General features: G+C 47.9%; 9 protein-coding genes across 9 annotated transcripts; 2 read left to right on the forward strand and 7 right to left on the reverse strand.

The window, feature by feature from the left end:
• Window positions 1-787: 787 nt before the first annotated feature.
• On the reverse strand, window positions 788-1,830 carry COCVIDRAFT_42862 (hypothetical protein; the record flags this gene model as incomplete). Its single annotated transcript, XM_014695195.1, has 5 exons — window positions 788-1,050; window positions 1,122-1,179; window positions 1,238-1,344; window positions 1,423-1,572; window positions 1,707-1,830. The coding sequence occupies 5 exons, from the start codon at window positions 1,828-1,830 to the stop codon at window positions 788-790; spliced, it is 702 nt and encodes a 233-aa protein (XP_014550681.1).
• Window positions 1,831-3,063: 1,233 nt separating this feature from the next.
• On the reverse strand, window positions 3,064-4,552 carry COCVIDRAFT_42863 (hypothetical protein; the record flags this gene model as incomplete). Its single annotated transcript, XM_014695196.1, has 7 exons — window positions 3,064-3,220; window positions 3,281-3,358; window positions 3,449-3,648; window positions 3,691-3,727; window positions 3,823-4,001; window positions 4,163-4,262; window positions 4,449-4,552. 7 exons carry the CDS (start codon window positions 4,550-4,552, stop codon window positions 3,064-3,066), a joined length of 855 nt encoding a protein of 284 aa, XP_014550682.1.
• Window positions 4,553-7,946: 3,394 nt separating this feature from the next.
• COCVIDRAFT_114825 (hypothetical protein) lies at window positions 7,947-8,666 on the forward strand (the record flags this gene model as incomplete). The annotated part of the gene is made up of 1 exon (XM_014695197.1): window positions 7,947-8,666. The coding sequence occupies one exon, from the start codon at window positions 7,947-7,949 to the stop codon at window positions 8,664-8,666; it is 720 nt and encodes a 239-aa protein (XP_014550683.1).
• A 719-nt stretch (window positions 8,667-9,385) lies between these two features.
• COCVIDRAFT_42864 (hypothetical protein) lies at window positions 9,386-10,146 on the reverse strand (the record flags this gene model as incomplete). The annotated part of the gene is made up of 3 exons (XM_014695198.1): window positions 9,386-9,660; window positions 9,724-9,887; window positions 9,947-10,146. 3 exons carry the CDS (start codon window positions 10,144-10,146, stop codon window positions 9,386-9,388), a joined length of 639 nt encoding a protein of 212 aa, XP_014550684.1.
• A 457-nt stretch (window positions 10,147-10,603) lies between these two features.
• On the reverse strand, window positions 10,604-10,873 carry COCVIDRAFT_114823 (hypothetical protein; the record flags this gene model as incomplete). Its single annotated transcript, XM_014695199.1, has 1 exon — window positions 10,604-10,873. A coding segment is annotated over one exon (270 nt), but the record flags the coding sequence as incomplete, so codon positions are not given.
• A 230-nt stretch (window positions 10,874-11,103) lies between these two features.
• COCVIDRAFT_114839 (hypothetical protein) lies at window positions 11,104-11,322 on the forward strand (the record flags this gene model as incomplete). Its single annotated transcript, XM_014695200.1, has 1 exon — window positions 11,104-11,322. A coding segment is annotated over one exon (219 nt), but the record flags the coding sequence as incomplete, so codon positions are not given.
• Window positions 11,323-14,807: 3,485 nt separating this feature from the next.
• On the reverse strand, window positions 14,808-15,458 carry COCVIDRAFT_114828 (hypothetical protein; the record flags this gene model as incomplete). Its single annotated transcript, XM_014695201.1, has 2 exons — window positions 14,808-15,268; window positions 15,410-15,458. The coding sequence occupies 2 exons, from the start codon at window positions 15,456-15,458 to the stop codon at window positions 14,808-14,810; spliced, it is 510 nt and encodes a 169-aa protein (XP_014550687.1).
• A 5,010-nt stretch (window positions 15,459-20,468) lies between these two features.
• On the reverse strand, window positions 20,469-21,948 carry COCVIDRAFT_42865 (hypothetical protein; the record flags this gene model as incomplete). The annotated part of the gene is made up of 5 exons (XM_014695202.1): window positions 20,469-20,808; window positions 20,846-20,971; window positions 21,037-21,283; window positions 21,337-21,502; window positions 21,766-21,948. 5 exons carry the CDS (start codon window positions 21,946-21,948, stop codon window positions 20,469-20,471), a joined length of 1,062 nt encoding a protein of 353 aa, XP_014550688.1.
• Window positions 21,949-23,137: 1,189 nt separating this feature from the next.
• COCVIDRAFT_114847 (hypothetical protein) lies at window positions 23,138-24,132 on the reverse strand (the record flags this gene model as incomplete). Its single annotated transcript, XM_014695203.1, has 2 exons — window positions 23,138-23,686; window positions 23,869-24,132. The coding sequence occupies 2 exons, from the start codon at window positions 24,130-24,132 to the stop codon at window positions 23,138-23,140; spliced, it is 813 nt and encodes a 270-aa protein (XP_014550689.1).
• Between the last annotated feature and the right edge of the window lie 207 nt (window positions 24,133-24,339).

Genomic DNA, 24,339 nt, shown 5'->3' on the forward strand with positions numbered 1-24,339 from the left:
CGAGAGACGATAGGTGCACAATCTGAAGCAAAGCAATCCCACGGTGACAAAAAATCAACCTTGAACATGGTACGTTATACTTATCGCTCTGGGATGTACAGAGAATGTGTTTCATCCGCTCTATACTACAAAAAGCAATTGTCACTAGAAACGAGGCTGATCTTGTACAGAATGCTAAGAAGAGAAATGTTTTACTCAAGACGTTCATTCTGCTTTCGTCAACAGTATCTGCTCTACCTTTTAAGTTTGGGGTTGATACTGGCGACAAGTTCAGTCCTGAGATCATGGAAGCATTCGCTGAATCAGTTCGGGACAGGTTTGAAAATCGGCTGTTAGAGCAAACGGACGAGGCAAGGCTGTGTAAATAGTTAGTACTGAAATGGCAGAAAGGCTACATAGAGACAATGGAGAGACACTGGGACAAGTTGGATTTTTTGTTTCTCACGTGATCTGCTTCTGTAAAAGGTTGCAGGAAGTTTCAGCCAATCAGCTCTATGTATCTAATTCAGAGAGTGCAACTTGAGACGTTCTGTACTGTGACATGTTTATATTTGACACCCGTGTGTGTATCCACTAGAATAAACCGCAATAACGCGTATTGCGTAGGACTCTACAACCTCATGTTTAGAGCTATTCAGGTGTTCAGGTCACACTATTAGGCCGTTGGACTGCTGGACTGCTGGACCACTCGGGCTGTCAAATTTGGTACTAGTTGTGATCCACATCCACCCTTGCCCGAACGGCTTGTTCTTTTACCTCCTAACTAAGTCTCGAGACAGCGTCGATTTTAAAGTTGTTCCGCTGCGAAGGCTTCGTCGCTAACCGAAGTTGCACCAGAAGCATTCTGCAAGTCGTAGAACTTTGCGTCAAAGTTGTCATGGAAGCCCCAAGGATTAGAATGAGAGCTGCATTCAAACAAAGCCGAACCAAGGACATCGACCGATGAAAGATTTATAATGTTAAAAGCGGGTTCTGGTGAAGTACTTGTTGAACAGTACTTTGGGAACCGGTCGAAATCGAAAAAGCTTTCCATGATTAACTTCTCATTGACTAGATCAGGAGGTTCAAGGGAGACGGTTAGGCGAAGATCGCCGGTAGTAAGCTTCCCCCAATTGACTGACACTGCATGTCGCACAATACTGCAGCAGAGTACTGTGTCGGGTCAAATTCGGGGGTGGGCTCAAAGCTGGATGGGGGGCGCCTCGGGCTGGCATGAGGAGTCACGTGGTGAGTTCACCGGTTCCATCGATTCGGGGGCGGGGAAGGATATCGGGATCTGCGCAGAGCAGATGGTGTCGAAGAAGTGATTTGGTAGTGTCAAGAAATCGGACGTGAACATTGATACTTCGCCAGGGTACTTTGTGCGGTAGTGTCAGAGCCCAACCTCCATCTGGGCCATCTTATCCCTGTAAGCTCTGATACTGGCCTTGAGTTCGTCCTTCTCGTTCTGGAGCACCTCGTACTCCTGTCGCTTCCCCTTTATACGCTCGATGCACCGCTGCTCCTTCTCGTCCTCGGTCTTGGCTCGCTTGCGGGGTGGCAGAATGGCTTTTGGTTCGGGGAGAACCTGACCTTGACCGGCTTCAGGGCACTACTCTCGGAGGTTGGTGTCTGTGATGGCTCCGACGACTTGAAGTTGGCGCGTTGTGCGGCGAAGGCGAGCGATTGATGTTCTCCATCGTCTCCATTTTGATGGTGGTGGGTACCGTATCCGATATGCCTGGCGTGGCTAGTGATGTGGGTGACGATAGAGCGGAGGGGTGTTGCTATGATGGCGGAGATGTTTATGGTGTGGGAAAAGAGACTGGAATCCAAAGAGTGCTCCTCCATGGCATAAACAGGTATGTGTGCCGTCTACTTCCGATTTTCCCAGTCTGCCGAGAGTGCGCCGCTCAGAAATCTGGCGCTTTTAGTGGTCCACTTTGGACTACTCTCCTACTTTACCGGCGCCTCCATTTCACATCGCATCTATGTTGGCGAAAGTCGCTTCCGCCCCCCTTTCCAACCGCGGCAGCTCAAGGAGTGCCTGAGCTTGTCCTCACTCTCCAGCCTGCCTAAAACACGAAGGGCTCACTTGGTAATGATAGACGTCTCCGCAGCCGCTCATGCGTCGCTCATGCAGCCCGCAACCTCTGATAAAAGGGTCTTATGAGCACTCCAATGTGACTCGGTTAATTGACGACGAATCCAACCTGTTCCTATGGAATCGCCTGGCATCTCTCTACCAGCAACCTTCTTCCGATATCCTTCTTCTAGCGTTCTGCCATATTACCACTGGTCACTAGGGTAGAAGTCCAGTCCTCTTCCGGTGCTGGGAGTCCCAATTCACTACATTCCGTCTTGCATAACTAAGATAGTTGCGCACATTTCATTGACGCAACGATTGCCCGCTTCTGTTTACTGGCTAGAGTTGCTTACGGAACTTCTGGAAGCACACGGAGCCTTAGCTCCGACCATAGGAAACACTACACGGTGAAGGCGATTGGATACGTGTGCCACAGTGGCATGCACTTACAGTTTCTACTTTTACAGGTACTCCGGGTTTCATCCTACACCGGTCCCGATCACGCTATGAGAAGCCGATCGCAAAGGCAGAATGTACTGTTTGAATGCAAAGACTAGCAGCCTGGCCTGCTAACTAGTCTTTACATTTACATGACTCAACCCGCAAAAACATCCACCATTTAGATAGCCCTTCCCAGTCTCGGTCGATCTAAAGCATTGGTATGGCACTCAGTACATGTTGGTGGTGCTTGCTGGCGTCGCCTGAAAGGACTCATGTTGAGCCTTTGGAGCAGTTAATGTATGGTCTTGCTAGCACAAAGACTGAAATAAAGCACGAGGCGAGCAATCAATACAGCCGTCATTGGAACAGCCCTTTGATCATCACGATTACCATATAGCTTGCAATTTGACTATCACGAAAGAATTCGTAAGAGTACTAGACATGGCAATGCTCAGCATTGCATATTGTAAACACGTCCAGAAAAAGGGCACTCAATCCTAACTACACGATAATTGTTAGTGCATTAGGAGCTGAGCCAAAGCAGATACCTCCCTGGATCAAGAGCCATGGGGTATTGTCATGCTTCTCCTAGCAAAGAATCCACTGCTGATATTTAGTAAAGCTTGGTTCTGGTTTTCGTAGCCCCGGTCTGATTCTGAGAGGATGTCCAGTGAAAGGGAACATAAAGAAAGGCAGTCAGTATATACGTGGTTCCTACACTTAGGTGTAAGCACAACTAAAACAGCCGATTATGAAATTTTCTGTCATACGTACCAATCCTGTAGAAGAGATGTAGGCGATGTTGTGTTGGAATATGTGATTATCTCCTGGATGGATCGCTGGAGCAATTTGCTTAACTTCTAAGTTCTCAGAAGCACAGAAGAGTGGTGTTTGGGCATGCTTGTACTTCCCAAAGAAAAAATGGCTTCATGGTAGCGGTACAAGGGCTGGAACTTGACATATTTAGTAGCTTCGCGTCCTAGAGAGAGTGTCATTTGGCTGGTTTCATCAGACTTCTGCCATTCTTCAAGAGCTGTTGAGAGCGCCATGATTCTGTCGAGGAGATCTTGAGGTGTCAGGTCTTTTGCAGATCCAGATAATTCGAGGATATTCAAACAGATTTTGGAGTACTGAGACCGTACCTACAATCCATTTATTGATGGAAGAGTTCCTGTTTCATTCACCCGTATGTCCATAGGCGGGCCCGTAGCTTGAAGCGCACTGTTACCAATTAACTATTCATTCATGTCAGCCTCAGCTTTTGACCGTAGAGACATTTGAAGCTTACGGGAAACGTTTTCTATATCAACGCGTACGATTTGTCAATGTAGTAGAGCATCCACATAGCTCGTTCAACTTGTATGACCTGCTCGTTGGTGATGCCGAAACTGCGTATCCCAGATTCTGAATGAAGACCCAAGGAGGCTGTCGTTGAAACACTGCCATGAATTAACGCGGGTAGATCCCCTGATCCAGGTTTTTCGGCAAGATAGAGCTGATGTTTGTCAATGAATTTCTTTGCTGTGGATAGATAAAACTCGACTAATTACAGAGATTTGCGCCTGGTTGGGTTCAGCCATATTTCAGCACATATCGTCTTGTGTTACGGACCTGAAATTTGTAGATGCTGTCGTTTTGATGGAGCAGTAGCTTTACTATTTGTGCCACCGCATCTAGCAAGGCTACTTTGACAGCACTGCCTGCTTTCAGATCTAGCAAAGCTTCACAGGACAGCGAGGCAAGTAGTAAAGACACGCTACTAATTCTCAAGCCTATATTCGCCGGGTCGATAAGATGCTCTTGCACGTCTGTAATATCTTTTTTCGCAATGAACAGACCTAGGCTACTTTAGTTGTGAGATAGTGACATGTATTCAACTATTCAGAGCTCCTACCCATCTGGATCTCTAAATGCCTCTGGCAAAATATTAGCAAGGTATTACATTCCCAGATATTTGGCAAACATGCCTTCAATTGGTTTACTTGTAGGAAGACGGGTTAGATCCAGGGGTTGGTTTCCTTCTCTAGAAACACTCTTACGCAACATGTCAGCAAGAGAAGATTGGTATCCTGGCGAGGGTACTATTTCAATCTTCTCGAGTGCTTCTTGTTTTTTGCAGCTACCTCTATTTGTGTTTTGGAATATGCTGCTAACTCTGTACCTCCTGGAACTCACACATGAATTTGCCTTGGAAACGTTTAATGGGAAACGTTCAGCAAAGGAAGCGACCGCGTACCTCTGCTCTGTCAGCTACTATCCGTTCATCAAGCTGCTCTAGTGCATAATCAGTAGCGCTGTTTCTGAATTTGGTTCCTAGGAGATGCTCAAAATCGGCGATTTCATGTAAATTGAAATCGAAGTCGAAGTCGGGATCCGAGGCTTTCAGCACTTCCTCGACAGAACCAAAATCCAGACACGACAGGGCACTCTCGGGTTCTAATTGAATGTCATGCGCCTCGATTAATATGGTGAACATGTTCTTTGGGGCTTCTGTAGTTGGGCTAGCTCCGAGCTAAAACGGGCAATTTACGTATGGCAAGTCAGCCGTTGCTTCCTCGCCGACTTTCGTTCGTTTTTAGGACAGAAAGCACGTTTTTCTCGAGACTAGCAACACGTTTTTGTGAACAGGGCCGTGAATGGTACCGTGAACGACCCGCAGCATAGGTGCACACAGACACACTTCGCTGTTGTGGTGTTATAATCGAACCTATTACGAAACAAGGCTTTCACGTACTTCGCATTGGATACACATATCTCCTCCATTGCCTATCTCTATTAAAAAAAAACACAACTAACTTCGAGCTGTCTTACATCGGATCTTCTTTTGGTAGCATTCTTCACACGCAACTCTTCGTCGAGTTGCTTTGGGGCGAGTGGTACTCATTGAAAGATACGGATAGAGTAGAGCATGAGATAAATAGAAGTAAAGCATTTGCAATTTGCAAGAAGTTACACAGGCCGTATGATTGAAAGTTAGTTATACATGTTTCGGCTACGCAGGAATCAGATAGTGATTATCTGGCGATCAGCACAGCTGCTGCGATCTTCTACTACAGGTGCCAAAGTCTCAGATCGGCAGGCTTCGAATCTGTCTGCCAACACGGCTGATTCCTTATGTGCTTCACCATATAATCACTCGCAAGGTATATGGTTCCATTACTATTCCTCTGGTAGCAATCCACATACCCCTTCCTTTCTGCTTCCAGCATCTACTCGCTCACAGTTATGAGCCTGGTTAGGACTACAACGTCGTACAGTGACCGTCTGGTCACACAAATGGCTTTTATTTTACTGGATAGACGGTACCTGGGCATATTACGACATCTCGAAACCAAAGAACAAACTACTGAAACTCAACGAGCTTATCACATCAACAGCCAGCGAAGTGAGAGCTGGAGCGACGTCATCAACCAGCCAGACAAAAGCCAGCAAGAAATAAATAGGACTGGATATACGAAAGGGCAGAGTACGCAAAGGTAAAGCACAGAGAAGGTGAGCTCCTTCTCAACACCGCCCGTTCAATTGCTGCTTGTCACCTTTACCTCATCCTCATGATGAGGTGTGTGACCGATGAATCGCTCTCAAGAAGCAGTCCACGCCGGCAACTGCCGTGCGAAACAGAAAGCCAACTGTCAGGTATCCAGCCCAGCAGAGTGAATCTCCGAGTTGGGATCTCGAGCGGTGGCTCGATCACTGGATTCGCGTTATGAATCAGTGCGGAGAGGTAGATCTATCCGAAACAACGTGCTATCGCGCTCAGAAGGACTTGTTAGCAATTATCAGGGCTAATGCCCTTGAGTCGGCAGCATCGTCTCATTGCGCCCTCAGCATGAAGGATTCCCTGCGTAGGAAGAGCGGGATTCAACCTCCCGCAGATTATATTGCTTAATCCGGGACTTTCTTGCGAAGAATCGGACCTACTATGGCACCGGTGATGCCGCCACAGACAATGATGCTCTAATATTCCTAGCAACTTATATCTCCCACACGCTTCTTTGCTCAAACGCAACAGCATGCCCAAGACCCCCGCACGGCGGTTGGTACATTGTGGGTAAGTGCCTTCGTCAGCATTGTACCTCATATGACACTTGCAGCCTAGCTTTCCGGTCACCTGGAATTTCCTATTGGTGTACGTTGGAGTAGCTGCGCGCGAATATGCATGAGACCAGAAGGGCCGGGTAGGGCCGTGTGTTCGCCGACCCACCGTGTGCCGGAAAATCGTACGAGGGAGTAGCCTCCCACTGTCACGTGCAAATCTTTATGCACTTGAGATGTTCGCTGATTGGTCTACAGATCTTAGGAAAGTTTCGGAAAGGCTCATGCAATATTTCTGCTTGTGCAGTGGACCAAGATAAGGAGAGGTTGAGATCTGTATGAGCCGCACCCTAGCGCGCATCATGTGTAATTGTATTAACTTTGCGGACGGTCGAAGTAGCCGGCTACCTTATCTCAAGGAAGGTCAAACAAGGAACAAAAATGACCCCATTAGCATCTGAAACTACTTACCGAGGTGGAGGGCCAGGGTAACGCCCGGGTAACGCCCGATTTCCCCACCAAAACTAGCAGCTGAGTTTTTTGGCTCGAAGATCACATTCATGCTTTCAGCCTCGCCTAGTAACGTCTGACCCTGTGTGCCGAAAACCCCGTGTGCCGAAAATGACCAATCGAATCCCGAGGGTCGTAGAAAAGTTTGTGATACTTGCGATCCGATTGGTCATGTTCGGCACACGGGGATTTTTGGCACATAGGGACGGACTTTATCGCTTAGATAGGTACCTGTATGGCCAACCCCGCTTTTTGCTACTTCCTATCCTCATCATCACCCATACCTTACTTCCAATCTCTTTCCCAAACCTTGCAGTCAGAGTAGAAACACAGCACCTAAGTACTTTGTAATATACCTTGCACAGTGATATCTTGTTAACCTTAATATTTCCAGATGGCGAAAAAGGCAAAGCTCATCGAACATGAAAAGCAACACCTCGAACACCACTTTCACCAAGTTCGGGACCGCGCACTCCGCCGATGGTATAGAGACGCGCATGGCGAAGATCTACGGCTCAGAGTTGTTGCTCAAGCAAGGCTACAGCTGCAGATCTGGCTTAGAGAAAAGCGGGGAGAAATCACAACGCTACAGCAACAGCGTGATGCGTGTAAGGCTGCCGGTGATACCGACGGAGTAGAAATTGTACGAAAGAAGTTAAAGCACGCTCATTGTGCTTTATCTATGCACATGAATATGTCAAAGAAAGAAATGCCAGCTTCCACTGCTGAGAAAGCCCGCCGGAAATGGGCTGAGAAAAGCTACACTCTTGAAGATGTGTTGCGCGACCGGGATTTAGACAAACGGTCTGAGTTCGGCGTGAATCGCGATAGCATGTTTGATTTAGTTTCAGAGGAAGAAGATAGTGGGATGTTACTTGCAGGAAGCTTAGGAGACATGCAGCTGGAAGAGGAAGATGATGGAACAGCACTAGAGGACTGGGACGAGGGAGATGATTCGAGCGAGCCTATATCAGATCCGACCATCATATGGGAGCAACATGCCCTTCGTATACAGAACCGTTATAGACGATCCGGGATTCCGGATTTTGCAGCGGAAACGAGGCTCGCTTTCCAGAAGAAGATTTTTGATCTACACGTAGACCGCGAACGCCAGCTTCGCGAAGCAACTGAGAGTAGTCCAAAGTTTGACATGGATGCGCAATATCCTCTCCGCGAGGGTACCAGTACATCTTGGAATGCGGTCTTAGCCGCAGCGACATTCTCGGAGCATAGCCTATGGGAACTTACCTGCCCTATGCTTTGGCGTCATTTTGAGGGCGGGCGTAGCTTCGACCACCCTCAATGGGCTCCCAGGGGTCTCATGCGTATCCATACAGTCTCTAATTCGTCCTATGTCTTCTTCGAATTCGGTGCGCGTTCGTTCAGTACGAGTCGGATCTCTATCCCGGCGACCGTCAACACTCGAGCACTGGTGTTTTCTGCTCGGTGCCACCAGACGAGGGCAAGCATTGACTTCGAGCTTACGTTTGTTGCTCGTAGTTTCGTTGAGGTTCAATTCCCAATAACTGCAATCATTCAATTCGATGGGTCGAGCAAGATTCCGTCTACCACAGCTGTCAAACTAACTGGTGTGTGGATGGGGCCGGTTGAGTGAAAACTTGGTATCTCGTTACACATTGTGCCAATGACATTACAATATCTTTTGGAGATCCAGTTTAGAATGCGTTTTGTCCCTATAAACCTATCTTGCTAGCTCTTACCACTTTTCCTAATTCAGAGTCTCTTGACCTGTTTGCATTATTCTATATACATGTGCGTACCTAAAGGCGTACAGTGTATTTTCCTTCCGTTCCATGTTCCTCCCTTCGTGCAATGTATGCTGCGTTGAAAAGCTTCACAAACTCCAATTACACAACTGTTATTCGGTAAGTTTACCAGCTCCTCAATATTCAATCTGACCAACGAAAATAAGTTTCGTGAAAGCTTTGTGAGCATGTACAGACTGTCTCGGTAATGCCGCGATGGTCATGGGTGTTAACAACGCAGTGTTAAACAATGAATTTTTTGATGGTTGGTATGCAATGAAGTTGCTCCAAGATAGTTCAGATGGCCGCAGTTTGAGCGGGCCTGTGGCATGCCTGTTGTCTAGGGCTTAGTTTGCATTGTGAGCTTTGCCGGTTAGCACCCAATAGTGAATCAAGCTAGAAGCTCATCAGTAATTAACTATGTTCCGATTGTGACTGTTGCGCCAAGGGATGATCGGATGTTTTTCACTAAGACGTGTCGTGCAGGTGCGATCCCGCGTTCTGCTGTTCATGCCAGTCATTCATCATCTTCAGCAATTAATGACAAAAACCACGGCCGCCAAATGGTCTAAGCCCAGTTCAAGAGCCAATGTAGCACAGCCACGACCTTAAGGGCATCAAAGCAGTTCCGGGTACTCCCAATCACTATCTGCTCCCTAAAGACCAATTTTTCATTAGTCTTGGTGACAACTAGCAAGTGCCAATCATGACCTTGTGAGATGGGCACTGGTATCGCTGGCCAGTCTTTGTGCATAGCTGCGGGCGCAGTCCAGCCGTCCTCCCATAGTAGCTCGCATTGCCGCAGCCACGCGTTCGTCCAGATCCCAATTTGTGGTTTGCCGTCTGTCTACGACTTCATAGGGCCCTTGATCTCGATGTTGATGGCGATGGGTAGGTTCTGTAGACAGGTGACGTGGTTCCAGGACATGACCGTATTCGAAGCCAAGGGCCGGAGGGACCGGTAGGCGCTTGACATGACCGAGTCAGGTTGGAGGCACACAACATAGTCAATGACCCGGCCAGGGAGGTTGTGGTTACAGAGCGCCGGAGGGTCGATACGAGCAGTTTCCCTTAACGATATTAGCCTAGATGGTTCAGGGTTAGGAGAAAAGAATGATACCAAACGCACACGGAACGGATGGAGAGCGCCTTCGAATGCCGACTTGTCTCAAGAGCAATCTTGAGTAGCTGATATTGGACCTCTGTGTTCCACTCATCCTCGGCTCCTCTTGTACCAGAATTCAATTGCCATGCAGCGGAGACGATGCTAGAAATCTTGCTGATTGCAGGCGTTGCTCCATACTCAGCACGTCGAGGATGTTTGGGCATTGGATACTGTAATCTCGTCCGGTCTAACTCCGGAAGCTCGGCAATTGCTGCATTGAATTCGTCTGTGCTGTCATAATTAAGCATCTTAAATCCATCAGTAAGCATTTGAGCTGCTATGTGCATTGTAGTGACGTCCGGACGTGTCTGCTCTCCAGCCATCTCGAGGCTATCGAAGTCGCAGAAAATGACGGGGCGGTCGAAATCTTCGAGGGCCTGGATTTGCTTAACAGGACTGAGCCTTCCGCTTCCGTGTGACGAAATGGAGGCGGTTGACTCGCTTTTTGTAGGAGACGCAGGCGGTGAAAACCGGTGTCGAGGTTGCGACGGCGTTTTGGGGGACGAGGCGTTTCTTGGGCAGCAGCATCGTCACCAATGCTAATTCCTGAATCCATATCCATCGAGTGCGATCGTCTCGTCGGCCACGTCTTGATTGTATCGTTATTGTAGGGAATGGCGTTCAGGGCAGTGGTGCTATCTCTACGTCAGCGATAAGCATTGCGATAGACAATGGGGGATAGGGACCTTGTGGGCGGAGATGTAGAGACGTCATCAAGTCAGAGGGAGATGGTCGAACTGAGCGGTGATGGTGTATAGGGCATAGCAGCGCTGATGTGTGAAGTGCAGGAGTCTTTGGGGGGGGGGGAGAGGGTGGTAGACATGTGACATGTTGTTCTTCATGATTTGACGCCGAGTACCGCGTTGCATCGCGCTTGTGATTAGCCGAGCGACAGCCGCTTCCGCTCTTCTACTGTAATTACGTAATCAATTTGACCGTCACCAGGATCACATGCCAAAAGACGATGTTATTAGTCGGCAATCTACGAAACATGACCGGACCCTTACTAACAAGTCCACCCCAGTTTCTATCAAATACGAACAAAGAAGCCAAACTTTGACAAAAGGGGAAGTACAAAATGCTCTAAGATGGAAAGTTAATATCCTAACTAACTAATCGTATTTCTCGCTGGCACATTGCGGCCTAAAGTTGTCGTACCACAGCTAACTGAAAAAAATCTATTGCTAGAGCGTCCCTTGGGGTCGCATTGGCTGTTGCTCGTACGAACTGTTACAAGTAACAAGAAGGATTCTCTTCTTGACGGGGACCACAAGGTCGAAGACTACTCGATGTCCACGTCAGAAGATGATGATCATCGTGGGGCGCTGTTAAGAGTATGATCTCGAGTGGAAGTAATATAAGACTTCTAGTGTCAAGATTCTTGGGTTGGTTTTCGCGGATGAAGCAACAGGGTGTAATGAACTATGTCTTTGCAAGTAACTATTGTATTGTAGTACTTGTACTCGTAACTCAAGTTGAACACATCGAGTCATAAGGGTTCAATGCCTATTGCTATATACTAAGGAGTGTGGTTGCTCGTTGATGAGCGCCATAGTGCTCAGAGGTGAGCACTTATCTGATTGGTCCCTTTGCTCAATACTGAGCGCTGTGGGTCCTGCTCATTGCTGAACGCTGCTCGCTGGTGAGCAGTCACGTGACACGCTAGTCCTAAGGAGTGTCCTTGCTTTCCTGACGGCGTTACGCCGTCGCGTATTTTACCGTCTTAACTGTTAAGCCGGCTGGGCGCCTCCTGTTACTTGAGGGCCGTAACAGGCGCATGGGTCATGCAATTGACACCTCGCCAAAGCTGGTCATCCGGGGTAGATGGAATGGCAGGAGCTGAAGCAATGGGGATAAAGGATGGATGAATCTCATTAGTAATACAACTTGGAGTTTATGAGTGTCGTATGCAACTTGTGGAGGGCCAGCGCTCTGAGTAGCATTATTACACTCTCATGCACTTGCAGTTTCCGGTTTGCACACCCCGCTTAACTATCACCCCACGTTAACCCCTGTCTCGCTTGGCGCGTGCTTTTCCTCAATCACTCTAGCTCTCGTCAGCACAAACCGCTGGACTTGTTAACTATCCGTGCCAAGGTGTAGCTTATGACTAAGCCACGTCAGCTGCGCTGACACTCGCCGCAGGCGAGTGCCGACGCTCAATACGATATTACCTTCAATACGATATTTCTTTGCAATTCTATCGCTTTGATCCCCACTTATAGCCCCCATAATGGCTCAATCTCAATCTTTAATTAATGTTCGCATTACAGAGATCTTAGAGTCTATCGAAGATATCTCAAAGCCCAATTTTAAGCAGCTTGCGCGCAAATACGGTGTTCCATACCAGCGATTACTCGCCCGATCAAAGGGCCGCCCAACACATTCTCAACGTCCTTCTGGCACCCACAAGCTTGCTAAGGCGCAAGACCAAGCGCTGTACGATTATATCGCACGCCTTGATGAACTTGGTATTTGTGTACGACTACCTATGATTGTATCGTGTGCCAATTATCTTCTTCAACAAGCTCATGATGGCCCTGGTCCTCCACCAACTGCAAGCTCGCGATGGGCAAAACAATGGCTCAAACGGCAGCCTGAGCTTTATATACGGCGACAGCGATCTCTTAATCTCAATCGCGCACTTGCGCATGACTCAGACTCTATCATAAATTGGTTTGACACCTTTACAAGCCTGATTCAGACGCATGGTATCCCGCCATCAGATATCTGGAACTTTGACGAGACTGGCTTTCGCATTGGGATTGGAAAAGACCAGTGGGTTGTCACTTTTGAACCTCGCCGCCGTGTCTATCTACGGACGCCTGATAATCGTACATCATTGACTGTTACCGAGTGCGTCAATGCCGCAGGCCACGCTATCCCGCCAATGATTATTGTTGAAGGCGACGCACTTCTTGAGCGCTACTTTACCGATTTACCTGACAACTACCTTGTTGCACACAGCGACAGTGGCTACACAAACGATCAATTAAGTTTTGAGTGGGTAAAGCACTTCGTAAAACAGAGCCAGAAGCATATACAAGGGTTGTATCGGCTGCTTTTGTTCGATAGATTTGATTCACACTGCACCCAAGAGTTTCTAGAAGTCCTTGAGGACCACAACGTTATTGCCTATCGCCTGCCTCCACATACATCTCACTTTCTCCAGCCGCTTGATGTAGGCTGTTTCCAGCCGTACAAGCACTAGCACGCGCAGGCTGTTGATCATGCAACCCGAACAGGCTGTACAGCTTTCAACAAGGTTGAGTTCTTGGCTGCTATCGAGTCAATCCGCGCCCATACATTCAAGTCCCGTACAATACAAAAAGGCTGGCGGGACTCAGGATTATATCCATTGGATATCAAGCGCGTCAAGGATAATGTACAGAGAGATTTTGCTGATTGGGACGCTGATTGCCAAGACACTGGCAGTAGTAGTGATAGTAGCAGCAACGCTACTACAGATAGAACACCACCACCACCACCAGAGCTAAACACGCCTCTAACAATCCGGACACTCGAGCGCAATATTGACTTTTGTCTAGAGAACGAAGAGCTTAGCGAGAACGTAAAACGTACGCTGTTTGGAGCCTATAATATGTCTGTGGCTGGAGACCAAGCAATCGGTGAATTGCGCACTATGACTTCGATTGCACAATCACGGCGATCACGCCAACAAAGGACTCGTACAATTCTTAAATCTTCAATGGGAGTTATTTACTCTCATTCGGCACGAAAGATGGTTCAAAATAAGCTCGCAGCTGCGTTAAGCCAGCTAATATTTGAATATTCAAAGATGAAGGGCATGACTACCAGTTATGAAAAAGAAGCGGCATTTCCAAGCTTACAAACCAGTACATGAGCAATTACAGCGCGTATGGGCGTCAATGCGTACTGCTGGGTTACTGGCGTACGAAAATCAGTATAAGAACTGGCGTGGTTGAGTACTTATTTGACAGTTTATCAAAAGTAGTTGAAAAAGTATCGTATTGAAGGTAATATTGTATTGAGCGTCGGCACTCGCCTGCGGCGAGTGTCAGCGCAGCTGACGTGGCTTAGTCATAAGCTACGCCTTGGCACGGATAGTTGACGTGCGCCACCAGTGAACCAGTGAGCTGGCCGCTCCACCAAACCTGGCCTGACGCAACGTACGATAGATCCACAACAACGCAATAAAATTAGATATAGTTAACTAACTAATTGAGAAATATAACTTATTGTCTAGCTCCACATGGTGTTTGAGTGTATCCTTGAACGTGGCACTTCGTGCACGTTGGCGGCGCGCGCTGACGCCGCTGACGCCGCTGACGCCGCTGACTGCCCCCACCCTGCTCAACATCCATGACTACCTTTTCTGCCTCTATAGTAAGCTGCTGAGCTTGCTGTACTTAGAGCACTCCGCCAGAAGCAATGTATTGACGTTGTTGATCTTACTTATATTGCTGACGCTGTTTTTCTTCACGTAACTTCTTATTCTCCTCTGCGAGTATCATCGCTGATTGCATCGCAATCTGATAGCCTCTAATAACTTAGCGGATAAGCTAGCTTGTTGAAATCTGAGATTCCCAATGGAGCCGGTCTTAAAGACGTTTTGCCTGCTGCTGAGGCTGAGCTAACGTGCATCCCTCCGTGACGGGACTCCTTATGTGTCGAGACCAGCCAACCAGAACGCTTAAACTACAGACTTCTACTTCAAAACCTATGATCTGATTGGCCAGTCCCGGCATATAGGGAGTCCCGTCACGGAGGGATGCACGTTACTGTACGAGGTGTCTCCGTTTGCCAGACGGCATTAACAACGTTATTGTCTGTAACTAGTTAACTATCTGTGTTGGACGCCTTGGTAGGCAAGTTCTTCAATCTCGCGTCCGTGCGCGCATTCAAGAGGCGAGAAGCAGATTAAGTCTAGTGGCTGGAGGAGATGAGAGGTGTGAAGTGGCATGTAGGGAGTGACAATCTTGTTCTCTGTGCAGTACTGGTCAAACTCTGGCGTAGCGCGGCTGCTATGGCCGTCTAGAATAAGAAGGCGATAGACTCCAGCTATTTGAGCCGCCGTATGCTGATTGAAGTGCTTTACCCACTCTACACCAAGCCGATCGGTTGCCCAGCCATTTTCTAAGATGCAGACAGTCCAGTCTGGTGGGAAGTTTCGATACCAGCTGCTCTGGTGGGCCTTACCAGACAGGATCACAAACGGTGGTAAAGACCAGCCAGACGCGATAACACACTCGATCACTGTTACCCACTCACTATCGCCTGGCTGTACGACAACTGCTCTAACCTCTTTCCCTATGTGCCGGAAAACCCGGTGGGCCGGATTGAGCCAATGAGGTTCAGCATCTCGCGGGGATGACTGCTGACCTCGCGTTCTCATTGGCTCGTTCCGGCCCACAGGGTTTTCCGCTACATGGGGAAGGAGGTTACCAACTCTGTCAGAGCTAGTAACTACCCTTGATGTTGCAGCGCCGCCCATTGCGAACCCATTCTCGTCGATGTTAAGTCCGTCTCTATGTGCCGAAAATCCCCGTGTGCCGAAAATGACCAATCGGATCGCAAGGATCACAGACTTTTCTACGACCCTCAGGATTCGATTGGTCATTCTCGGCACACGGGGTTTTCGGCATATAGGGACGGACGTTAATGCGCATTGTTGAACGCCGATCCAGACAGCAATGATACCACTGTGTTATGTACTCATCCCCACGCTATGTTTCCTAAATCTGATTATAAATTGGATGCCGGAGTTAAACGCACGTTAGGATGCGACGCATAGATGAAAGTTCGGCAAAGGCCTCGTTACTGAAAATACTCTCAAAGGCCACAACACCACTTGGGTATGAGATTACTAGGGCAGAAATGGTCTCACTAGATGATAGAGGCTGTTCCTACTGGCTGGCAACCCGCTCGTATGATTTGGGCTGCAATTTAGATAGGTCAAGGTGGTATTGTAGGCAAGAGTCCTCTGGCGATCATGCAACGAGATCAATCACGACGACGAGCCGGATATACCGCATCGAGTTACTTGGAGGCACTTGAGGAAGGGCTACTGCCTTAGTACAGACGCGGTGAGCTATTTATGCTGGATAACGCACCTATCCATACTGCTCGCATCTCTAAGAGATGGTTGCGAGATCACGACATTGAGATGATCGACTGGCCACCCTATTCTCCGGATCTTAACCCCGTCGAACACCTCTAGTAGGCACTTAAAAAGAAACTCTATGAGCTTCACCCGAGTTTGACTATATAGGAGACATCGAAAGTGAGTGGGATTGTTTTGAGAATGGGTTGCGAGAGGCCTGGTCTGTTATACCCGATTCTTTGATTACCAAGCTGATCTGGAGTATGCTGTGCCGCCTCGACGCTGTCCGCACGGCATCTGGGTATCAAACAAAATATTGAGATTAACTAATAGTTAGCTTTAATTTGATTGTTTAAAAACTGTTTTTAGACATGGTCTGGAGTGCGACTGTAGTAGAGGACCCAGGAAGCACATCAGCGCTTTCGTCAAAAAAAATCACCCGCCACAGGCACATGGCTCTAAAGTTTGATCTTCTGGTGGGTGAATTGGGTGGTTGTTTGCGCGTTACGTATCCTTGCACATTCAGCGTCAGTGCACGGTACCTAGCGGTCCCCTAAAGAGGGTTCTGGAGGTATCGGATAGCACACCTAAATAGTTGCAGTTTTCCGACGCAGCTGAGGTGCGCTAGCCGATCCAATTGGTAGACTTAGCAATTGTTTACTGTTTGTAAAAGCGGACGCGGCTGGTTCGGCCCGACTTACGCAAAATGTGATACAGAAGAACCTTATCGGTAGATTGGCAAGTTCCAAGTGGATGAATTGCAGGGATTATGGCGATCGTACGCCAAGGGACTCTGCGGCCTGTATCCCTGACTCCTTCGCTTACACTAGCTGCATGACGATCCTTACCGGCGCGCGCTGACGCGCTCGATAGGTAAAAGTCTCCGTGGATCATCTCTTATTTGAAGCGGCACCGTACGAGTACAGCATGCCGAAAAGATTACTCTGCCGTGCTCTAACCAGATCGGCTACATATGTCCGAGCCCTAGCTGAAACCTTCGCAGCCTGTCGCGGCAATTACCGTGGCTCTTCTAATACCCAGTTTAAGGCCCTGTATGGAGTAATTTAGTCGGTTGGGTTAGTGTTTATGTTGCCCGGGGTCAGGTGTTACCCTTCGTTGCGTGGTGTTGACTTTAGTTAACAGTTATTCCATAGATAACTAAGCTTTGTTCCATTTTCGTGGCCCACGCTCTTAATTCGTAAGGGGCTTATCCCCTAAGGCTCAGAACAAGTCCTTGTCCTCAATCCTCAATTACAGAAAACAGCTGCGACTTAAGCGTATAACGTCCATCCCTTCGTAATGGACATTCCTGCTTGCAGGAACCTGCCAATCAACTATACCGTTTTTCCGCTTGTAGAGGCACATGCATACAACAACATCCGAAGATTTCGCCTCAATCATCGCAAAGGTTCGCTCTTGGATGTGATGCTTGACATCAAGATCAGGCTTCTCGTAAGACCTGACAAACGACAATCTATCCAAAACACCAAGACTGGGTGCTCTACAAGAGGCCACTGGCCAAATATCCATGAGGAGGACTCGAAGTGTAGTTGATAACTCTACACTCTCATGTACTTGCAGTTTCCGCTTTTTACACACCGCTCAATTGTTGTCCTGCGCTCATCCCTATCTCGCTTGCGACAAGCCTTACCCTGATCACGCTGGCTCTAGTCAGCCTGTCGTTAGGCGTCTATATCTCCGCAAAAAATGCTTTGAGTATGTCCATGATGCAGGAAGCAGACTGGCAATTTCTACTCCTAGGCCTCTAAATGGAGGTGAAACTTGTCGCAAGCGAGATAGGGATGAGCGCAGGACAACAATTGAGCGGCCTGTAAAAAGCGGAAACTGCAAGTGCATAAGAATGTATCTCTCTACACCGCTGGCTTGGTCTCAGCTAATTGGGCGGTGCGTAACTTGATGTATGCGATGGAGGTACCGGGATGCTTCTGCGTTAACTAGTTATGCAGTAAATGAGCGTGATGAGATTTATCTACGCGTAATGGAACACCTGCAGTAGATGAACACTGACACTGTTTTCTGTTCATAGAACCAATAACTGAACAGCTTAGAAAATCTTGGAAGTCACTTTTTTGGCCTTTTTTCTCCCTATTAACTACCCTTAACTATTTTTCAATCATATTTTCGCTAGCATACGCTCTACGCAGAAATCATGCAATACGCACTGATTTTTTACGTATCTTAATAAATTCATCTTCATCCCGCTATGAAAGAACCGATTGCCTCAAGGACTTACTTAACCTTTAATATATCTTTTCCACAATTTCAATAAACTGCTCCCACCAGCGCTTCAACCGTGAATGCAACAGTCTCCTGATTACCTGACCTTGTTGGCATGGGTTTTGAGTAATACAGTTCAATATTCCGCTTCTCTCAGCTATTTGGTTTAGCTTCGTGTTTCTGCACAACTTCTTTGCTCTGTTATGACTCTCCTCTGTAAAGACCAGTCTCTCAACAAACCTTCATCTATGTGCGCACTTACCAGTACTTTCCTCAGAGTTATACTATGGCTCTAGAACAGCTTCTTGTATAATAGAATCTCCGAAGAGAGCGAGGCGCTTATTACCTTGCGGTTTCCCTTGTATATCTTTGCTGGAAACTGACGCCCCTGCAGCGAGCAATGCTTCTTCAAGCAGTTCGCGGTTGGAGAAATGGTACTTAAGGACGTCCTCTACGGAACAATCTTTCATTTTCACATTTGTAAAAGAGATGAGTTGGATAGCTGTAGGTCCTAGAAGACTTACGCCGTATATAGATACTATATATCTAAAGATTAATCTGGTGCAAATACACCCTACCTTATAGGCGCCGGTAATAGCGAAGAGTAGCAAGAAGTTTCGCCATCTTGTTGTTGCTTTTTTTTGAATATTTTCTCAACTTGCCACTTTCATGTTAGATCTTCAATTGTAGCCAACATTATGACGCACGCGTACCACACTTTTATAACCCCGTATTATGCTTATTGACCATAGCAAATAGGACGACTACTCATAGTATGACTAGAAGATGACGTACTAGACGTTGATTAGACCGACTTTGCATCCACGTCATGCCTGCTGTATAGCGTGAGGGTGCATCGCGCAGCGCTGAGCGATCCCTTATCGACGCGGCATCTCACAGCCCCAGGCTGCCTGGCAGAAATCTGCTGAGCAATAACAAACTAAAGTCAGTCCTTGCGCAACGAAAACCCCCCACCACGGAAAAATTCACCGGTACTTCGATTTCCAACAACTCTCACTCCATGTACACCTCAATTTCTACTGTGAACTAGCGATAATTATATACTATAGGTAATTCTAAATATGCAGACACTTTCGCACTCCAACATTGCCATCGCGTTGACGCTTTCCGCGCCTGGTCTGCAGAGAGCCTCACGTCGTCGCAAAACCAGTTTCCCTCACCACAACACCACCATCAAGCTCTTTCCACTATTGGAACACCCAGAAAGGTCCTACCTGAACCTATAAGTCCTACTGCAGTACCTGCAAGTCACCAGCAGCACTGTGTCGGGTGTGTCGCGAAGATGCATGCAAGATCGCCACCCCACGTTGGTACTTCTAATTTAAACAGCCACTTATCCGGTCTAGTGCAATACGACCCCGCACGTCTCAGGTGTGGCTTACGAAGTAGTTTAACATGGTTATCAGATCGCCTAGCCTGTGGCTGTGTGTATTCCTTGCGTGCTGGTGCAGGCCGAGATGGCAAGGGAACGACTGATAAGCGCCAGCGTACTCGAAATGATCGCGGATTCCCGACTTGCGCGATAGCTCACGTCCCGCTAATTTGCCTTCAAAATTACGCTCTCTTTGTTGCTAAGATGCTCTGACATACCCTTGTTATCCTGTTCACGACCGCACTCGTCCACAGCTTGCACACCTGCCACGTGCTGAGGCAGCTTGGCTTGGGTCTTCATGCAAGGAACATACGCTTCGGGCCTCCGTGACCTTCATCTCGCCCTTCATCTCGCTCTTTTGAGTCTGATCCTTCGCTAATGTTGACGCAGGATTTCCGTGCTTCGAACCTCATCTGCCTTTCACCACCGTAGCTTCCCCCGCTACCCGTTCCGCTTGTGTCTCGACGATGTCCTCTTAGCTTACTACCCTCACCAATCAAGGTTGATGGGTGAAAATTGCTTCTATTACATTGTGGCTATACCACTAGCACAGCGTTGGCGGCGGCAGGGCACAACGATAGGCACGGCAACGACAAGGACGTTCACAGCAAGGCGTGGCAAGATAGACATAAATACTTGAACTGTAAGATTTTGGCAAGAAAACGTGATCGTTACCCCGGAAACTACAGTATCAGCTCGCTTGTGGAACATATTATCGACTTAGCGATGCTGTGATGCTGCACCTCGTGCTTCTTTGCTACGATGATACCCTACGAGTCTGTATCTCCAGCATCGCTTCCGTTCTCTTCAATACTACCCAGCTCAATTGCCTCCAGTTGGTTATCTGTAAGGTGTGCAAACTGATATAGGTCATCGATGATACGAAACCCCCATGTTTTAATATGCGAGCTTGACGCAAAGTGGTTTGAGTTATTCAGCCCAGCAGCGCCCCACCTCTTTTCTGCCTTTGCCGGCGTGCTCCTGATGGTCACGATATCGCTGTGGCCTTGGGGACCAGACGAGTGTGATTTGGGGTTAACGTTGCCGTGCATCATGAAGTTGAGGATGGGCTTTAGGGAGGGCAGGCAGGCTGGGATGGATGTCAGTAAGCTCCACCCGCGACAAGGTAGTTCATGATGTATCATACACAGTGGCTACATTAACTTCAATACCGGTCCACATCATCTCATCGCTTCCATTCCAAGTGACGTCAGGGGAGGCGATATCGAGTGCAAGGACGAAAGTGAGCCGCACGACAGATACGACCGTGACGCTGTCGTATGCCATGGTCAGCGCTGCAAATGTCATGTATCTAAGGTCTCCTGAGATGAGACTCACAAGAGACCAACGATGAAAATGTTGGTAACGGCCACCTTCTGTGCCCAACACAGGTGCAGTGTCCAGATGTACGGCAGGGGCAGAAGCAAGATAAATACATCAGTGGCGATATTCGGGATAGCATTGGCTTTAAAGAAAGTGTGAACGTCGACGCCACAAGTGTATTCAGATGCAGGCATGGGATTGACTGGATCAAATCTTTCCCAGAAGGCGGATATCGGCAAGCGTTGGAATGAAGTGACCAAATCTGCAATTGCGTCAGCATGCCGTCCGTCTCTCTGAATTGAGAAGTATAGTAACGAACAACTGCGATTCCCCAAGCGCCAATGATGCTGTACAAAATCCACATGGGCAACCGGGTCGTGGGGTTGGTACTGAAGATACGCCAATAGAAGGCGAGTATCGACCACTTGATAAAGACAATGCTCAAGGTGTACATGTACTCAGCGACAAACAGGCCCATAGCCTATACCTTCATTACTACAGGTGGGCCGACCCAAATGTAGCGACCGGACCCATAATTTACCACTGTCGAGCGTTCTGTATCAGCTTGACGCGATGAGAAGATGAGGATCAGAGCACTCACTCCAGTATGTGACGTCGAATATGAAAGTGCTCGATTAGATCTTCCCATCAGTCAGTATTTACTGCAACGATGGGCCGGCCCGCATTGGATAGCAAAAAGGAGGTGGATATCGGTGGAACGGAGGAAGGGGGGAGGGTTAATACCAACGAGGCGATGATAAGCCAGTCGTCCAGCCATAACTTATTCTTGGTGAGTTTCTGAACTAAAACACGTAATCCGACAGTAATAACCCCCAGTACCCAAGTCGACGTAAGGCCAGCAACTAGTTGTGGGACTTTAGTCTCCCTAAGGTCCGTTCCTGATGAGGGTTCCCCAAGAAATGCCATGGAACTCCACAGCACAGCTCTGTCGAAGCCGGGAGAGCTTTAATCAAGACAGTGGATGTCTTGCGAATTTCTTCCTTCAGGTTCGTCTGCAGGTCGCAAAATGGGGCTCTCAACGCTTCGTCGCGAAACAGAGAGATCCACACGGATTCTTATACGCACTGATAGAATGATTCCAATCTATCGCCCTGGTTCTCCTCCGCGCGAGTTCTGGGTGCCGCTTTGCGAATGCCCGAGGCCAGTTCCTTTCCGGCGGCTTGATCGCTTTCGTTGCGAATCGCCGGCGAGCAATGCAGAAGGCTAGAGGGGGGGATGGGGATGTCCTTGATTCGTACAGGAAATCCGAGAGCAGTTTTTCTTAACATCTGCCGAACAAAGGCTTTCTCTTCTGATGGGGTGAGGCATTGCTGGCTTTGGGCCTTTGTCTATCTCTAGGGTCGTCCCCTCGCACGATACCACATAGTAGTGCGATACACGATTATCGCTGTATTCTGCTAGGGCAGCATAGGTTCTACGTACGTTTGGAGGAAGATTTTGCACCAGCGCCTGGCTGGCTGGATCCATGGCTACTTACTATGGTGCAAATGGATGGGACAGAGCGCGAAAGCCCATTCCGCCCAGTGCCGGGCACTGCGACGACGAATCGCGTTAAAAATAGAACAAAAGCACGTGGTTGCTCAGAAATCAGATTGAGGATAGTTAGCACGCGTCATTTAATACGAATGACAAAGCCATATCCAATCATATGCCAAGCCAAGTCCTCCTCTTCCATCTGTACGGAGAAACTCTCGGAATCTTCGATCTTGAGTGCGCTGCATCGCCAATGCCTAGCGATGGAGAGTTCCTCAATTAAACCTTTCTCTTATGCCATCGAAGCTCCAAGATATGCCGAATTCCGCAATCAAGCAAGGGATAATAGCGACGGCGCGAATGGTTGCTGGGAATAGACCCTCTAACCACAGGCCCCAACTGTTGTAATTTTCTAGTTTAAATTCGACAATGTATATACCTAACAGTAGATAATCTGTAAGCAAGACGTATCTATAGCTCTGTATAGTTACGTTGCTATATCTGAGGTGGTGAAGAAGACGATATTGTTCCGCTACAGCGGTTGTTCCGTTACGCATGGATGGACGTTACAGCCTTGTGAAAACAAAGCATTGGTAAATTAGTTATTTCACTAATGCTTGATCTAAAAGTAATTAAAATAGTCGGAGTCATACAAATTCAAGTTTTCCTCCTCCGTCGTCACATCGTCTTCGTCAGTGCTGGCCTGCTTTCCAAAATCTAGCTCGTGCCATCGGTCGAGGTTCACCCTCTGCTTTATCGACAATATGAACTTGCTCTCGTAAACGGTTCGTACAGCATTTCTCGTCTCCCACTTGAAGGTTCCAGGATAAGATACGACAAACAAAACAGCGTTGAAGATGGTATTCTTGTACTTGTTATTGCTTTGAAATGTATCCTGCAGGATAGAATAGACAAGTTCGAACACGGCATCTCGAGCTTTCGATTTATCGCGATACTCATCATAGTCTTGTGTGGCTTTCAAATCTTTGATGATTTCACCGAGCGTCCGCCCTTTACAGACGTCGACGCGCAGAGAACCGTACGTAGCACAGAGGGTGCGGTAAGAACTAATGTCGCTGGGCATTGATCGGAAACAGTCGTGGTAGCCCGATTCAATTCCTTTGAGGGCAATATTAAAAAGAAGAATGTCTTCGTGAACAATCTCCGTAGACTGAGTTGAGCTTTCACCGCTGTGGGGGAGGAGTGATGCTGAGCGCAGGATCCGAGAAATGTCAGTCTCATACCACGCGTTTCCAATCGTCATTAGAGGAGTCGCGGTAGATGCAGTATTTATTTGACCTGGCGTCTAAAGAGTTTATATCAGATCTGTTCATTATCAACGTGCTTACTAACCTTATACTGATCTCCCTTTTCTGTCGTCAGCTTGTTGTCGTCGGTTCCCTGCTTTTCTCCTTGCCGTTTTACGCCTACGCCTTCCGACGGGGCCTTCTTCTGCTCAATAATGACGATCTCCAATTTCATTCCACCGTCGCACCTGACAACTGCAGCCTGGCTAGCACTAACTTTCACCATTTCAATGGTCTGATTAAACAGATAGCCCAGACTGCAAAGAACGTTTTGATTGCTCCTTTCCCAATCGCGGACATTCTGGGCCATATCCCGGATTTGAACATCATTGAAAAGGCCATTCTTATAGTAACTGACAGCCAGATGTGAAGTCTGCGATATCCAAAGCTGAGCTATAGTCTCGTCCATGTCCAGACTCTTACTAGTAGCTCTATTCTTGATTTCCAGGATAGAAGAACACTCTACCTCTTTTCCTGCTCTTTTAATTGTGATTGTGGATGTATGTGTCGAGATGAG

Source organism: Bipolaris victoriae (genome assembly GCF_000527765.1).
Source record: "Bipolaris victoriae FI3 unplaced genomic scaffold scaffold_172, whole genome shotgun sequence".
Lineage (NCBI taxonomy): Eukaryota > Fungi > Ascomycota > Dothideomycetes > Pleosporales > Pleosporaceae > Bipolaris > Bipolaris victoriae.